This window comes from Cynoglossus semilaevis, chromosome 6 (assembly GCF_000523025.1).
Source record: "Cynoglossus semilaevis isolate Cse_v1.0 chromosome 6, Cse_v1.0, whole genome shotgun sequence".
NCBI lineage: Eukaryota > Metazoa > Chordata > Actinopteri > Pleuronectiformes > Cynoglossidae > Cynoglossus > Cynoglossus semilaevis.
The window spans coordinates 1,254,305-1,272,953 of NC_024312.1; the positions used below are offsets into that span (position 1 = coordinate 1,254,305).

The 18,649-nt window shown below is 41.3% G+C and overlaps 1 protein-coding gene across 1 annotated transcript in view; it reads left to right on the top strand.

Moving 5' to 3' along the window:
- Nucleotides 1–18,649, top strand: part of necab2 (N-terminal EF-hand calcium binding protein 2) — an 87,755-nt gene that overhangs the window by 51,265 nt on the left and 17,841 nt on the right. Inside the window, exons 9-10 of the mRNA XM_008311057.3 lie at nt 8,674–8,753; nt 14,463–14,519. Of these exons, the coding sequence (XP_008309279.1) occupies nt 8,674–8,753; nt 14,463–14,519 (137 nt within the window). The remainder of the gene's footprint in view (nt 1–8,673; nt 8,754–14,462; nt 14,520–18,649) is intronic.

Here is an 18,649-nt window from a genome sequence, read left to right on the forward strand (position 1 = left end):
ATTTTATTATTATTTATGCATTTAACAAAAAAATATATAATTAAACATGTGGTTCTTAAACTATGGTGTGTGGACCTCTGGTGGTACATGGACTTTTCTTTTCTGTACTCGTGGGGACATTTTGCAGGTCTATTATTTTGATGCTGGTCGTACCAGGGGAATTTGGACAGACAAATATTTTCATAGGTGGTTTGTGGTGTTTTGAGCGGCTCTTCTAACTGAATGGTATTATGGGTATTTGTCATCCTCGTGGGGACATAAGACCATGAAGTCCGTCTAATGTATTAATAAGCATTAGTTCTCGAAGTGTAGGCAGGTTTTAAGGTCACAGGATGATGGTTATAGCAAAAATAATCCCCTGGAAATGAGTTTCAGGTTAATGTCCTCGTACATCATGGAAGTCATAAAGGGCAGGACGACGGTCTGATCAATGGCTGCTCTAATGTCAACGTTGACTTATGGTTGGTTATGAGATGTTTCAGGGTCCAAAGGTGGGTGTTGACCCTGAGGTTCAGAGTCGATGCCTGACAGTCCTCAGTTGAACATTTAAACTTTTTTAGCCTAACACTTTTTTTTTTCATTTCTGATTTTAATTTTGTTTGTTTATTTGAATTTAACAAATGAATGCCTTGGTTAACTTTAGCTTAGCGTGTATTTAGCTTTTGGTGGCGTGGCTGCTCGTCTTGTCTTCATGTTTCACATCTTGGATTATCTCATCTTTATTTTTCTCATCTCATCTGGCTATATTTGACTTGTTCTAAATGGATCTCCTTAGCTCAGACTCTAAGCTTACATTAGCTTAGCATGCCTTGTAATTTCTAAGCTCTTCATGGTAGTTTTAGCTCTAATTTATTATATTTAATTGACCTTATTTTCTCGTTGAGCTCTTCGCTGTGCAATTCTTGCAGCGTTAATGTTACATTTTGTCACATTTTGCAGGTTGTGTTTGTGTGTGTGTGAGTGTGTGTGCAGCCTGGCCAGTTTTAGCACTGACATGAATATAAAAGGCGAAGCTTATAACCGTCTGTTTCCTCTAACAGGATTTAGTGATTCACGGCTTCAGGGTTTCAGTGAAGCGAGACGACTGTCACTAGCTGCAGTTGTTTTTTTTTCTCTTCCCATAAATCCCTGCGTTTCATTGGGATGGAGACGTGAAGAAGTTGACATTAGCGTCAGATTCTTACAGCAGTGAAGACTCTTTAAAGTCACTCGGCCCTGTGATGTGACAGAAGCTTTACTCTCATGCTGCTGCTGCTGCTGCCGCTGCTGCTGCCGCTGCCGCTGCTGCTGCTGCTGCACTCAGGTGAAACGGGAGGGAAATCACTCAGTAGAACAGAAGAAACACAACTTTCACTCACACAGTATGCAGACGATGTTGTGTTTTTATCTCATCTCCTCTAAAAGGACGTGTTATCTCATGTCCTTTATCTTATTTTATCTCCTCTCATTAAACCTTTTTCAGCCTTTAACTTATTTTGGCTAAGTTTATCTTAAGTCGTCATCAGTCATTTTCTCTTATTTTGACACAGGTTAAATCATAAGATTCAAATTTTGGTTATTTTCATGTCTCTGATGTGTGCCACTGCAAGCCTCCAGTCACTAGGTGGCAGCAACTTATACAGTGGTTTGTACAGATCAGAAGATACATATTATTGAGTTCTCTATAGTCTTTCAATTCCTAGAGATGTGGAAAAGATTCTGTCCCCTAGGGGGAGCACGGCAGAAAGTATAGCCACTGGTTTAGCCCAGCTTAGCTTAGCTTGGCCTACCTGCGTTTGTCTTCACTCTTCTCATTTACCCTTTTCAACTTTGTGTTGATCCAAAATCCACACATTGGAAGAAGATAAAGGAAAAGATCACAACAAACAAACAAACAAACATTGAAAAATGACACATACTTGTTTGTAATCCAATTTACTGTACCGCAAACGTGTAATAGATGCTAATTTATGCTAATACTGCGAGTCCAATTTTTGATGTTGTTGACTGTTTGATGTGGATTAACATAAAAGGACGTATAGGATTATTAGCTTCCCTGCTGTTTGTACAGTAGGATTTACATTTATCTGACATCTGTAGACAAACGACAAGACCGCGTCAGACTGAACTAGCATTAAAAAGTAATATCAAGGGGAAACAAATACATTTAGTACTAGGCATCTGCGTAATGTTTATATAAAACTGTCAGTCAGTGTCGGGCAAGAAATTAATTTTTTGTAGTCTTAAAAAAACGTGGTACAACATAGTACTGACTAATACTGACACGTGAAAAGTCGTTCACAGTGAAATCGTGGCACATGAAGGACACTTCATAATGTTACCGTTGTTTTTACAATAATATCTCAGGACTGTGTTTGTTTTGGTTTGGGAAACTGAGGCTTTTAAATCTCCTGCACCAAAGTCCATTGAGAAAAATGACATTTTTAAACACTGTCAGAGCAAAATTCAAGCTTTAACTACTTCCTTGAATGTGCAATATTCCACAGCACCAGAAACTGTTGTAGAGCAGCTGCTTTTTTTTTCATTGAATTATTGATTTAACCTTTCCAAAAAAAATAGACCTGTTTGTCTTCTTCTTCTGCCTGTTTGGCCTTAAATGACTTTCACAGCGTAATCTGCCGTTTGGCCCTGACACTGATACAGATGCGGCCCACAGATGACCCGCACCATCGTACCTGATATAGTGGTCCAATAAAAATGTCTCTGGATGATAATGTGACTTCTGAAGGAACTGCTGTTGCTCATACTAACATGGTGGAATCTAGATTCTCACTGGGATACAAAGAAATACCAGAGGAATATTTACTTTTTTTACTGCAGAATTTTATTACAGATACATGCAGTTCTGCTTCAAATATATGTTTCCTAGAAACTGGTGACGTTTGGACCTTTATTTTTGTCTGTCTTCAGTTTTTTTCCGTGATAATATTTTGACTCAGTCTTTTCAAACCTCCTCACGCAATATTTACTGTCAGCTTTGAATCTTTTGTTTTGTTTGAATCGGCTGCTTTTCCCAAAAACTTCTTACAAATTTAACATAATCTAATGCTAATATCAGACTGAATATATCAGACGACCGATGTTGACACAGGGAACTGTTTTTATGCAATTGTATCACTGAAGTACTCTCATCTGCAGTATTTTAGTGAGTAAAGAAAAGAAAAGAAAATGACAAACCTTTTACTCCATGAACTGCTTTGACTCCTGATTTAAATTGCACAAACTTTGCTGTTTAAAAACACAATTAACTTCAGTCCTCCTCTCAGTCGCTGAGCGGACGTTCAGTTTTTGAATTACAAAAACACCAAAGTTGCGTTCGACTGCGTTATGATACTTATCTTCAGGGCTTGGAAAAGTTTCTCTATTAGTTCTGCAGCTCTGTGCTTTGCAGAACAAGAAGAAATCAATTACTTTTGGTCTGGCCTGCAGAGGAGACGACAGCTCAAACTGACAGTTCTTCCCTTTTTAGAGTCCAAACATCTGTCACCTGTCAGAGCAGAAACATCCCAGAGAGTCTAATCTGACAGCGAGTGAGGAAAAGTCAGAGGGAAACGGGCAGAGATCAGTGACTGTTGAACCGGCAGAGGAATAACCTCGACGAATTTGATCACATTTTCTAACTTAAAAAAAACCCCAACCTTTTGTATCGGATCACTTTTAAGCACATGAACTTTGAGTACAGAGTTTACTTTGTTGTCTTTGAACAATTTCACGTCATTTCTGGATTCTTTTTTTTCTACGTTTTTGACATTTTTTTAAAGATACTTTTGCAATATATTTGGCAAAACTTCGCCAAAGGTTAACGAGTTTATAATAAAACTTGTAAAAATTTCTTGTGTTAACAGTAGATCTGCTGCAACACACTGCCCCCGGTGGTGCCAAATATGTGGTTCCCAGGACTACCTGATCTCTGCTTCAGAAGCAGGCGTGCTGACCACTTCCCCCCGGTGGTGCCAAATATGTGGTTCCTAGTTCCTGATCTCTGCTTCAGAAGCAGGTGTGCTGACCACTTTGCTATGGAGCCATATTTGTTTTTTTACTTAAGTGCCTTCGCTATATTTCTGGGTGAACAAGATCATAGCTAATAGTGGTTTTTTTTTTTGGTTTTTTTTTTGTTTTAGAATTTTTTTTTTTCCAGCAGTGTCATTAAATTACAGCATTTGTATTAGGGCAACGATAGATAGAACTATTTCATTCTTATAATTACACTCAATAAATGAACATGGAAAAAACACAAACACACACGTACATATATATTATATATATTATCAGCCAACTCATATTATCATGTTATATGTAGTATATACTATATATACGTTATGTACCATATACATTATATGTCATGTATATGTCTATATATCATATATATATGTGTCATATTTATGTCACTTCATGTTGATGAAACACAGTTGACCTACTGTGTGTGAAGGTTTTTTTTCCTCTTCTCTCCATCAATGTGAGTCTTTTACCTCAGTCAGATGCCTTTCTTTTTGTCCTCCCCCCCTCACACCCTCCGTCCCTCCCTCCCCCCTGATACTGTAGGCAGTAAAGTAGCTCTGACAACCCGGGACCTTCACGTCAGCCGCGCTTTGTCTCCGCTCGGGACGAGTCGATTGATTAACGACCTGCGGGTTCCCGTTGTTCTCTCAACCCCCGCTCTCTGTCCTGCCGCACCAACTGCCCAGAAAAACGAGAATAAATAGTTTCACAGTCCTGAGTCATTTCTTCATCGTCCGCTCTCGTTTCTCTCCTCCTCCATCTGCACCGCGGCTGCGTGCAAAGTCGGCTTAGAGTCTGGATCAATCCTCCACCGCCGTGTCCCAACAGTGTGTGTGTGTGTCTGTGTGTCTGTGTGTGTGGTTTCTCTGGGGAAAATCAGGGAAGGAATAAAAGAAGACAAAAGACCAAAAAGACAAAAGAGTGAGTGGGAGCTGAGAGAGGAGAGAAAAATAAAAGAGAGCTATAAATATCCGCCATCATCTTTTAACAGTAGCAGCTGTGTACAGTGAGGTTCCACCCAGGTTTTAAAAGGGCCGCCACTTGAATTTTGCTTATGAAAAAAAAAACAAAAAACTAATAACCAAATTATGATGTCATTAATTTTCACCATTTTTGCACTGAGATCCTGACGCATCTTTGATTTTGCTCCATGCTTCCGTCGTCGAACCCCAGGGTGGTTTTCTGTAGTTTTAGTATTCTTTTACAGCCAAGTCATTGTTGAAGAGTTGAATTAACAACAATTTAATCTTGAATTTGCTCCTTCTGGTATTTTCAAGAGTTGGATGTAATACTCGGTAAAAAAAACTAAAAGAAAAACAATCGGAATCTTCCACATATTTAATGTAATCATCGGCGTATGAAAGTATAACGTATAAAATTCACAAACGATGACAAGCAGTTAGTCAACGACTGTCATTCAGGTTGTTGTTCCTGTGCTGTTGTTTAGTAAAGTGTTTGTGTTGGGTTTTGTCGTTTAACTAGCAGAAATCGTACTCCAATGGCAGCGAAAGGCTAACTTTCCTCATCCTTTTTTTTTTAAGAAAGATCGATTTATGTGAAACTTCTTTTTGTTAGTAATTTAAAAGAACACTGGACAAAACTGTTTTTTGTTCTTGCCCTCAGATCCAAACTGTGTTTGACACAACGTTAAACTAAATGAATGTGAAATGACATAATTCTGTTTTAATTGAGCACAAAGTCAATAATCTTCGCAACCTCCGTTCACTCCTGCTGCTAAATCTGACAGCTGTAATTCCTCACGCTCTTTCATAATTGACCGGAACACTTATTCCCTAAGTCCATCAAAAATGACCAGCGGGCTTATTATCTCCAACAGTCGCCATGGTTACAGACTGTGTGTGTGTGTGTGTGTGTGTGTGTGTGTTTAGGGGAGGTAGTTCCTAATTGACTGGCTGCTTAAGCTTTTAATGAAGAGTGTGCAGCCAACTCTCCAATTAGCTGTGAGGGGCCCATCAGGGGATGAAAATGAGGGAGGTAGAAACTCTGGAGAAAGTGTTTGGTGTGAGGGGGGAGGACGGAGGAGGGAGGAGGGAGGAGGGAGGGATGCTCAAGGGGAGAGGAGGAGTAACGGGGAAGAGAGATTCCATTAAAGTCTGGAAGGTAATGAGAGGGGGGGAAATACTCGTTGTTTTTCCTTCTTCGTTTCAGTTTCTTATTCAATCTCGTGTCCAACCCACTCTGTGGTACACAGCCTGTCTGGGCTGGGCCACATCCATAAAGTTAAATTGTTACATAAACTTTTAATTAATTATCCCTGGGCTGTCCGAGCTGCTCATTGTTTTAGACTAACAACTCAATTCTTTCCTCGCGACAACCAAACCAATCAGAATCAGTTCGTACAACACCTTGTCCGTCCTTTCACCGCTAACCTTTGCGACCCAGAGTTAGTACCGTAGACTCAGATTTGGTCTCTGTAGTCCAGACCGTTAAGGTTTCTGCTTTGGTTCGTCCCTCCACTCCTCACTCCGTAGGACTCCCCCCTTTATGGGTTGCACCACCGCAGCAGCAACACACCCTAAATAGAACACATCGTTCTATTTAGGACAGTCCCAGCTCCCCACCAAGCGTCCTATAACAGCCGCCCATAACACTGAAAATTGTTCCCCATGATTCAAAGCAGCAGCGCCCCACTTTGGATTTATTGTAATTTGCTCGTCCTGCGTCCGAGCTCAGCCAACCTGCAGACACAACTCCAGTTTTTTTGGCTCCTTGTTTTTTGTGATCTCATTCCTTTTGGTCATAAACCACGGTTAATGACCACGGCCAGGATTTAGATGAACTCGTAAAGTCACCCCCGCAACCCCCCACCTCGGGGCTCGACTCTCTTCACGGCCGGCGAATGGGGCGGCAGCTGCATCGGAGCAGATGCTGCTCTAATCTATTCTCCCAGCTCCTAATTTCCTCAGCCTGTGACACGGTCTCCAGATACCACTTCCATATCGGAGGATGGAGCTGCTGAGGCTTCCGCCTCCGACTGTTGGCCAACTCACTCCGTACCAGAGCCTCCTATTACCATGTGTCGTGGAGATTTCTCTGTGGAGCAGACCCAGGTTCTCGTCATCAGTTTTTTAATGCAGTGGTGCAACTTTTTGCGCAGGAAGTTTTGACATTTGCCCATCCCACCCACTCTGGCACGTTGACAGCTGTGCAAATATTGATCCCTGGAAACATAAGAGTTCACGTAAGAGATCAGTACTGTTCTCGATTATTTTATTTATTTATTTGGTTTTTTTTTTCCCCCACTCGTTTACTTTTCTGCTCCGGTTCATGTGAGAGCTGCAGTAGTCTCAGCTCTAATTCGATGACGCTAGTCCAAAGATAGTACTGATCAACTGTCCCTTCTGTGACAATGGTCAATGTTTGTCTGTGTGTTCTTAGCCAATGAGTGTGGACTTCATCTCCAAACTTACTACATTTGGTTATAGCAGATAATAAATAGCTGAAGATACCAGTACATGAAAGTACTTTCATGGACTCTCTCATTACTGGGAAACTTTTTTTCCCCAATAAACAAGTTCCTCACTTCACACTCCACGAATCACCGCTAACCCACTGCGTTCGTCTTTGTCGTCCACAATTCTCTTATTTCTCACATCTGTGTTTTTCCTTCTGTCCTGAGGTCAGTGACACTAATTATCACGGTTCAACCGTCGGACTTGTGTTAAAATCATTTATAACAAGTTTCTTTTGTGCATTCGTCGGTTCACAACGACCTACTGGATTATCGGTTGGTCAGTTAAGGAAACGCAGCAGACTAACATCCAAATTATTGGATGTTCGTCTCCTGAACGTCTTTGAACAGTTGAGTTTCTGCCCATAAACAAAAATAATTGCCTATTTTTCCACACACTTCACATCAAAAATTCATGATGAGACGATTAAAATGAGAGTGAAACGGGTGGGAAACATTTTCACGGACCCTTTTCAACCTGCTCGGTAATTAGTCTTCAGTGTTGATCGTATTTACAAAACTGTTAGCTACTCGTTATAACCCCCCCCTCCCCCATCCCTCTCCGTTTCTCACATACACACACACTCAGAGTTTTACCAAACACAACCATTTACTCACTCTCTTTTTTTTACCATATTTTTTATATACAACTGTTTGGATTATACTTTTATGGTTGAATATTTAAACTCTGCTGGTACGGAGGTGGGAACAACATCTGGTTCACTGTCTCATCAAAGGACACGTCAGTATATGCAGTAACTGTATGTGTTATGTATGGGCTAAATAAAAAACAATAGACTCAACATATTTTACTGTTTTTACAAAATATCTAAGTAGTTTCAAATGTAAACAAATAGTTTCCCAAAAGATTGAAGTCTGTTTTTTACGCTGCGTACCGCCTGGAAAGATTTGTCTTTCTGAGTACCACCAGTACGACAAAATACAGCAGTCACTACAGTTGGTACTTTTTGGAGTTCCAGTTTGGAAGTACTGGTGGTACCTCAAGTACCACCGATGGTACACTTACCATAATTTGAGAACCACTAATTAACAAGCAGTACATGTTTTTCTTGGCAGGTGAATTTTCTCATTTTTGATCATGAAACTACAGTTCAAGTCCCAGAATCACAGCCGGCCTCAGTCACCGTGTCCAAACAGTGCGTTTACTGTGTGTTTACTGTGTGTGTGTGTGTTGTTTGCAGGGGCAGTGGAGGTGAGGAAAGAAGGTCTGGAGGCTCAGATCAACCGCCTGGCTGAACTCATCGCTCGACTGGAGAATAAGGTACAGGAAAACACACAAACACACACACGAGCTTGTTTGTTTCACCACAGGAAGACACCGCGTGGTGTTCATGGACTAAAGTTTTCAGTACATTTTTTTTCTTCTTTTTTTTAAATGGACCTTTTCTTCCATTTCCATCAGTTTAGTTGTTGATTCTCCATCCACTCAAAATGACCCCCCCCCTCTTTCTTTTCCTGCAAATAAGTACAGGTATATAAGGAAAATATTCATATTAAATGAAATATAATTTGTTTGTGCAATTGTTTTTACTTCAAGCGGCCCGGTTTGAACCCCTAAGTGGGCCTGTTCTGGCCCGTGGGCTGTATGTTTGACACCCTGTGCTTTAAATGCTTGGAAAGAAAAAGGTCTGTAAAAGTTTCCACTGGTCTGGAACTATTGTACACGACAGTATGTCAATCAAATATTGGATAGTTGTTGTGCTGCTTATATCACTAAAAACAGGTTTGTATTTTCCAGTGGTACCAAAGGTGGGGGGCGCCCCCATTGAGGGACAGATAGTTGTTGGCGGGGGCGGGGAATTTTAACTATAGTTCAGTGGAGTTTTGAAACAGTATTCACAGTAGCTGTGAATATGCTAACATGGGGGAGGAGGGGTGAGAGGAGGGAAGAACTGTAGTCCCACTATTGGCCAGATTTCCTTTTCTTCTTTTTCTACAGACAACACTGTGATTTAACTTTAAATTTTTCAGTGCATTCATCAAACAGTCAAGTAGCTCTGATTCCCCCAAAAGTACAAATCCTATTATCCATCCCATAATTCCACTCTGTCCAATTGGTGTCAGAATCATTTTCTGGAAGGTAAAATGAACTCCCTGAGAAACTGCCGCTCGGAAACCAAACGTCTCAGATAATGTTTGCGCCCCCAGACTGGGTCCTCGGAGGAGCTCTGATCTAGATTTATTTCCTGTTATTTATCAGTCCGACTGCAGCTGAATCGATCCTGACTGTGAGCTGAAACCTCCTCAGTGCCGCGCAGCCACCGTTTTGTCCAGAGCCCTTTAGAAACGCATCAGTCGAAGGCTCCGCTCCGCGGGGCGAACGCTTTTGACACCGTGGTGAATTAAATGGAAATTAATCTGGACAGGAAGTCTCTTCAGACATGTTTCCACCGGAGCGGACGGTGAAGTCACAGCACAACAAACAAACACACTGTGTGTTTATGTTTGTTTGTGGAGTAGATGGGAAATGAGTTAGTAAAATAAACCAAGGTTTTACTTTGGATTATGGAATATTTATATATTTAATATCAGTGTAATTAGAACAAATACAGATTCATTAATGTGGAAGTTTTGGGGTTTTTTATTCTCTAATAATTTCGCGATCTACTCACTCACCAGTGATAGTAGTAGGGATGTCTGATAATAACTTATTACCCATATTGTCCAAACACTTAATTTCTGATTCCGATATCAACCGATACCAATATATGCAGCCGTTTGACCCCAAAAACTGAGGTTAGCATCTCAGGATTCCAGCATATTTGGCGAAACCCAGACGTTGCGTTATCACATTTTTAGATCTTTGAACAGGTCGATTTTATACAAATTCAAATCTGTTTCACCACCGTTAGCTGTTAACATCGTCGATCCACCTTAAAATATCATGGAATGATCAATAGAGTTCCTTAAATCAAAAATATTGCAGTTCAAATTTTAGTCGCGATAATTGAAGGGCATTTTTAAATCTGACGGCTGGACTGGCTGACCTCGGGCACCTCCTTCGTCCGGGCATGTGACGATGAGATGTGCTGAAGAAACGGGGGTTAATGAGGAGGCCTGTGATATGAGGAGGAGGAGGAGGAGGAGTGCATGTGAAGACAGAGGAGGCAATTAGAAGAGACTCTGTGTCCAAAGTGTTGAAGGTGTATTTTTACCCACTGATTTGTCTTTTCAGGCACTCTCTGCTCCCTCACGTCTCCCTGCTCCACCTTAACATCTTTCATCTTTCCCCTTCTCTCCTCCTTCTTAATCTTATCCCCTTTGCCCCTTCCCCCTCCCCCCGGCATGGCCTACATCACAGCATAACATAACATGACATAACATGTGGACCAGTGATGTCTAAAATCTGCCCCTAGTGGTACAAGACGTTTTTTAGATGTTAGATACAACAAACGTTTTTTTTAATACAGGTTTTTGTTCGATACCAGATTGGTTTAGAAGGTTAACACCAATTGACCTTTGAACCCTGTTGTTAATCTAATGACACTCAGCTCTGAGTCAAAGCCCTCGTTTCGCTTCACTGACCCTGGGTTTAGACCCCGGTGACTGGAGCTGCCTTTAACTGAACCGTTGTTGGATAATGGGCAGTGACCCAGAAGGTCCTTCAGAGAAGTGGCTCCAGAAGACCAGGTCACAGCTGGTTAATCACCAGCGCCTCCTATGGCTGGACTGGAGTCAGAGCTGCTCAGGTCTGATGTGTTCCTTCATTACCAGCAGGTGATGACCAACAGGCAGTGAAGGGGGCGGGGCAATTACAACTGTTAAATAATTCAAACTGACGTTTTGGGACAGTTTTATCAAATGTTTTCAAACATATTTTGGCCTCTCTTGTTTGTCTTTTGAGGCTAAGATGACAAGTAGCTATTTTTAGCTAACACTCCTAATCCTTTCTGTTTTTTAGCCAGACCTGCTAAACCTATTAATTAGCCAGATTTGCTAACCAATAGCATCTAACTTGACCTCTGTTAGCCGTCCCTGCTGAATATTTCTGCGGCTAATTTTAATTTATTTTATGGCTAAATTTGCTTCATTTTCACCATGTTTTGGTCCCTGGCTAATTGGTTAGCCTTCCAGCCTGCTTCAAATGATTGAATTATTTATTCCATGTTCCCCCTCACCCCCCCACCCACTTTGATTCACCCTCCGTCCTTCCCTCACGCCCCTCGGGGAGTGTGTTTGTTCTCATGAATTTGTATCGACTCGTTTCTGTACTCGATTCACTCGCTGCAGGCAAAAAAATAAATAAATAAATAACTGAGCTTCTCAGCTGGAAAAGTCTGAGTCAGGACGCCGGGCCCTGATTAATAACCTCACACGTGGAGACGTTGATACGGAGGCTGAATACTGACAGGTCAAAATGATGCAGCTCTTTACTTTATTTTCAGTTAGACGGTGCAGTTTACTTCCCTTTGATGACTTCAACGTCGCCGCCCCGTGGGGGCAGAGGAGAAAGGCATTTATATCATAGAAAACGTGAAAAAAATTTAAAAGTGGAGATTTAATGGAAAGGCAAAACTATTAGAAAGTCATTCAATTAAAAAAAAAAAAGAGGCAATTTTCTTTTTGCCTCCATTACTTTATGGAAATACAATGATACTATAAAACCACCATGAATTAAAGCAGCTGTAGGCGGACAGGCTTATTCAACGATCGGTCGATTGTTGAGCGAATATGTAGAAGGTAAAATATCGTCTTCAGTCAGCGTTGCTGTCAATCCTGCCGAAAGCTTGTAGTCGTCCATTAATTAAACACTGACATCTATACAAAGGACTAGAACATACAACTTACTTATAATTAACAGATACAGGAAGAAAAAAAAAACTCTGTTTAACGCAGTGGAGATGAAATGCGATCGTTATTAGTGTAGCGGTTAGCACGTCTGCCTCGGGAGCCAACCTGGGGTCTGGCGGCCAGTTGGTATCGAACCCAGAACCTTCTGGACTCTATTCTTTTTGCTACATTGTGTTTCGTTTTTAAAGGACGTCACTTCAGTGGATGAATCTAAGTTTCTGAGATGATCCAAGTTTACCACCTCTAATTTTGTTCCAAATGGTAGCGGTTAGCACATCTGCCTCGCAAGCAGATAGTCCTGGGTTTGATTCCCAGAAGAACTACATACTTGGCGCCTTGGCGATCAATAAAGTTCTTAATTATTAAAATTAATAGTCCTGGGTTTGATTCCCAGAAGAACTACATACTTGGCGCCTTGGCGATCAATAAAGTTCTTAATTATTAAAATTAAAAAAATTAAAATTATTGTTATTATGTGTATATGTATGTACAAATATATAAGACATATATACATATATATACAAATATACACATCGATATTATCAGCCTAATATTAGCATAAAAATGTAATATCTGTAAGAATTGTCATCATATCTATTTATATATATATATATGACCTAAATATATATATATGTGGTCTCTGCAGAGCAGAGAGATGAATGAATCCGTCTGTACAGTTGAGACGTGCGGCGAGTGTGTGAAGGTGAGCAGAGATATTGATTTCTTGTTTTCTCCTCGGCTCTCGTTGCCTGTGAGTCTGACTTATATAAACCCTTGGTGATGAATCACAGTGAGGGAGACCAGGACACTGTCACTGCACAGACTGATGAGCAGCTGTGTCTGAAATGTAGCACAAGGTAACGCAGACTGTGAGCGCGGGCAGCGAAAGAAAGTCGAGGAAAACTGCAAACAAACACACAGTAACACACACAGTAACACACACACACACTCTCTCTCTCTGTAGAAGGCTTCAGGGTGAACGATTTAATCGCGTTATGAAACGCGGCGGCCTCACAGCTGAGCAGAAATGAAAGGCGATGTGTGTTGACGGTTGTACTACATGCTGTTTTCACAACTTGGAAAAAAAACCCCAAACTGTAGGAAACAGGAAACTCTGAGTGTGAAACTCTGCTTCAGTAGGTGTTCTGGTCTTAACCCAAGGATTGTCCGGATATTTTCATTTGATTACTTGTAAGTAGTGTATTTGATATTGCTCTAGGTGCAGCTCTATGGGTAGTAGGATGTGTTTGGTTGGACTTCCACCAGGAATTATACTGACAGCCAGTTTCATTTTCTTCTCGTTAACAGACGACGGTTTCAAGCCAAAAGAAAAAAAATCTGTAATAAAGTCTTCAAATGGACAATATCTAAAAAAGGAAGTCTTCAAATGGACAATATCTAAAAAAAAGGATTAAAAAAAATATAAAATCAAACTTTCTGCATAGTGGAACAGAAAGTGAGCAGAGCTTTTACACCCATCACCACCAGCAGTACGAAAACATGGGTCGAAGAACTGTCCCGGGTGTTAGTCCCGCCCTCACCCAATGACTGATGAGCTTGTCTGCATCTTCGCTGCCCCTACAGGTAGAAGGTGAATGACAGGAAGAAGAATATAAATATTTAGTTTTTACGTCCAAATCCCTTCCTGAAAGAACTAAACCTGGGATCTGGAGTCCAGGTGGGATCAAACCCAGAACCTTCTGATTTCTTTTGTTACGTTGTGCCTTGTTTTTGGACCTCGTCACTTCACTGGGTGATTCCAGGCGGTCTGAGTTTATGAAATGATCCCGTTAGCCCGCCTGCCTCTCTGAGTCTTTTTTTTCTTTAAATCTAAACCTACACATCGGACTTTCAAGTTTCCCGTGTCCTCCTTCCATCTCTCTATTTTCATGCTGCTGTAAAACATTCTCTTTTACCCCTCCTGCACTCCCCCTATCCACCTACCCCGCGTCCCCCTCCCTCCTGATGAAAGTTAAATCGACAAACATCATCTCCTGCTCTCAGGCCGGGGTCGACTCTCACTGGGTCCATTATCAGGGTCTCACAGTGAGCCACTAATGTCTGCCTCAAGCTGTTGGAGATGCTGTGTTTGTGCCTGTTGTTGTTGTTGTTGTTGTCGTTGTTCTCCTCTTTGATTGACACGCTGCTGCTGCTCTTCTTGTTGTGCTTCTCCTTGCAGACGGTCTCGTTTGATCTGCACCAGAGGCTAACTGACACAGATGGCACCACCAGTGCAGTAAGTACTCTGACACTAACCGGAAAAAAAGAAACTGTTGGACGCTGCACTGCAACATTGAACCCCCAGGTGTAGAAACGCTCACCGCAGCCACTGCACTCCAGTCTTTTCATTTTCCTATTCCGTCCGTCCAGTCCTCGCACCAGTCATTTTCCTCTGTGCGCTGAGAGTTTTTTTTTTTTTTTTTTTCCTGGTTGTTGCTTTAACTGTAGCCCCTAGCTGTTCAGGTAGATGATAATGAGCGAGTTAACCTGCAGTCGTACATTTACATTTACAGTCGTGCATTTTGCAAACGCGTTTATTCAAAGCCACTTACAAAAGCAGACCGTTCGTTAGGACAGCGGGGCTTCCTGACTAGGGTGAGAGGAAGTGGAGACAAGTGCAGGAGGAGAAAGGAAGTACAGGAAAAGTACTGGAACAGAAAGTACCGTACAGCAGCGCTCACCAACATTTTCTGTACCAAGAACTGGTCGGCCGTTATTAGCCGTTACTGCGGACCGGTAATACCGCGCCGTCATTGAAGAAACATTACGTTTATACCGCGCCGTCATTGAAGAAACATTAAGTTTTCAAACATCTTTCAGAGTTTCTTCTGTTTGTATCAAAGTCTGAATGACCTTTGACTTGTTGTTTTGAAACATTGACAGATTATCTTTGAATGAAAAAACTAAAGGGATATGACTGGATTCTTTTAGAATGAAGTAACACCTGGTCCCCGGACCAGATGTTGGGGAAAGGTACACCATTCACAAGAAAAACCCGGACCAGATGTTGGGGAAAGGTACACAAAAAAAAACAACCAGTTAGCATTTTACAGAATCTGACTTTTTGATAAAAAAAAAACCTTCTGGTTTCTCTGAAACACCTTGAATTGACTGAGTCCGTTTATTGAACAGCGATGCACCAAGGTGTTTTTCTCTGGTGACCCGGGTCTAAAGGCCGCGGCGTTCTGAAAGCTGAAATCTTTAGAAAAACATGAGTAGCTTTTTGTCAGTCGATGGTCATCACACACCGTCTTTGTCGAATCTTCTCACATTCAGAGGAATCAAAGATTTGTCTTCATGTCGGATCAGATTTTTTTTTTTTAGCTGCTGAGTGGAGTTTTCTGCTGGAGTTCAGTTCCATCGATTGTTGCCTTTGAACCAGAGTGAGAGAAGTTCCTGGCACCAGTGTAAAGTTACAGTCAATTTGAGCACAGAAGGCGTGACAGTTGGATCCTGGAAAAATCCACTCCGTGTGGTTCCTCACGGAGGATTCACGTTACAGACGTTAAATACAGAAATAATGAATAGATGATTCGTTAAGAACCTTATTAGTGTCAGAAAATTACTGGAAGGTTCTGAGTTCTATACAGTTACCAGTATTATAACCCATCTCTGACTGGAAGGTTCTGAGTTCTATACAGTTTTATAACCCATCTCTATAGTCCATATAGTCCATAGGCCATAGTTTGTCCACGCCAGGCCGCTACCTATCGTGCACACAGTACTTTTGTATCTGCCCTTCAATCCAACAAACCTTTACCTTTCACTTACCCATTTTCTTCCAACCTACTGTACCTCGTCGTCTTTCCTTCCTTATCTACCTCCTAATATCCTTCCTAGTTCTTCACCTACTTTTCCTTCCAGGATCCCACCTACGTACAGTACCTTCCTACTTGTCTTCCCATCCCCCTGCCTTTGTTAACATACTACTTCACTTACCCACAGTATAATGCCGACTCACCTTCCCACCTTTTCGATTTACTTTCTAAACGATTCCACCTTCAACTTCTTTTCCTTTGACACCCAACCTCCGATCTTTGAAGTTAACTACCCTCACCACCGTCTTGTGTAAAAAGACTCTGCCAACTCGTGTACCTCTCATACCTAGTCACAAGTAACAATGGGTCTATAAATGGAAAGGTCTTTGAAAAGTCTAATATATTTGACTTGAAGGTGAACGTACGTTCTCCTGTAGGTTCCTGCTCTGCGGCAGCGGGACATTAGGGTCCGGTCTTTTTCTGTCTGCAGGAGATCAGTTTAACAACCACCCCTGGCTCTGATGCCCTCAGCAGCACAGACACTTATGACTTTCACAGCAGCCGCCTGTAACCAGTCAGGAGCAGCGACTAAACTGTGCAGTTGTCATGGACACGGGTTCAGGTCAACACTAAAAATAAAGCGAAGATATAATGACTGCAGAGATGAAAGTTTAACTTTAAGACAGTTACTGTGAAAATGCAACCGTAAGTTCTTTGATGCATCAAGGGGAAGGAGGGCGACGGGGGAGGGGGGGTTATTTAGTCACTTCAGAAGTCACTTCAGTTCCCATGGTGATGAAACACGAGCGTCGTCTCTTTCTTCTTTACACACACATATATATACATATATGCAGATATACATATATATGTATATATCTAACACATACATATTAACTCTATTTGACCTGCAAATATTTTTAAAATATCGTAAAATAAAACGTCAAGGTAACACGTAACATTGGATGTTGTGCACATTCCTAAAAATACTCCCTCTTGTACTCGTTGTTAACTCGGATTACTGTTCAACTCCAGTCACTAAAAGTCAATTTTCTTCTATTAATTTGTATAACTGTTCCATCATCCTCTAATTTCCCCCTGGAGAATAAAAACATTTTTTGTTTTTTAATTAAAATTTAATTCAGTGTCAGTTCAGATAAATGGTTAGTTGGTTAGTTCACTTGCCTTACAACAACAAGATCATTAAAAGTTAATCTTTGGTCGCTCAAAAAACATATCACCCCGCCCACCCTCAATTCCTGCTCTGATTGGCTCCCATTCCAGTGCCACCGTAGGAAGGATTCAGCTATAAAAATAAAAAAAAATTAAAAAAAAACATTGAATAGATAAATAAACCAGAGCTGTTATGTGAAAACACTTCACATACACCAACACACATATTTGGTGCAGAAAGAAAAATTAGAGGAGAGACTCAAAGGTCAGTTTGTAGACGTGACGAGAGAAAAACACGGTGAGAGAGAAATCTCGTGAATGTTCGATACTGATACAATTTCACCGACGTAATAGGAATAGATTGTTACAGTAATAGCAGCCAGCATGAGATAATGGTCTTAGTGCAGTCGAGTCTCTGTGGTGCATTAGCGGCTCAGTCAGTGTCGGGCTCAGGTCGAAAGATCGCAGACGTACAACTTGACTTTCCCTCGTAGAAATACTCCGACCTTTTTAACCGTGTAACTTCACTTGTTCTTCTGTGTTTTTGTACCTTGTCGCTGATCTCCATGATTGTTGGAATTTTTACATTTATAACTTTATTTTTAGTACCACTTTCAGAAACTGGAGCAGTGATAGTAGCAAATGGTGGCCCGCGGTCTGTAACCATGGCTGTTGAGGAGCATATTTGTGGACCGCAAGATGAACACATGAAAGGAGAAGATTCTTCGTTCTTTTACTGTGTGAACTTTGGTTTGGTCAGCATCTACAGGTCTAACGATTTTAGTTGGTGAAACCTGGGCCTGTTTAGTTGAACAAGCACTGATATACTCACAGGAATTGAAGAAAGAAACACACAGAGATCTTCAGCAACTCCTGGTAGTTCTCTTTATTTTTTTGTTTCGATAGCCTTCAGCAACTCCTGGTAGTTCTCTTTATGTTTTTGTTTCGATATCTGTTGATGTGCTGCAACCTGCTGGAAGAGTATCTCATTGTTCTGCTCGTCACAGTCACATAGATCAATGAAGACAGATTATTTGTAGTCATCTTTAGACCATAATTTCCCATGGTACACACAGAGAGCGGCCCAGAAGTGATCCAGACTAGTTCACACCTTCCTTATCTTCTTCTCACTAATCAAAAGATCGACTGCTCTGGTCTTTGACTCTTGCCTGATGTACTGTATATAAGACGTGTATCTAAGATCGACTACTCAATTCTCTAATTTACATTTAATTTCCCACATTTTCTTACTGGTTCCCAGTCCTGAACATATTACTAACGCCCTCTGACCCTCTTGCTCTCGAGAACCCCCTCCTCAAGAATACCCAGGTATCTCCTCAGAAGGTCACGATCCTCTTCATTTTTGCATAACTCTATGCACCCTCCTGCAGCCTTCATCACTCCCCCAATCCCCCACGCCCACTCCCCGACCTTGTCT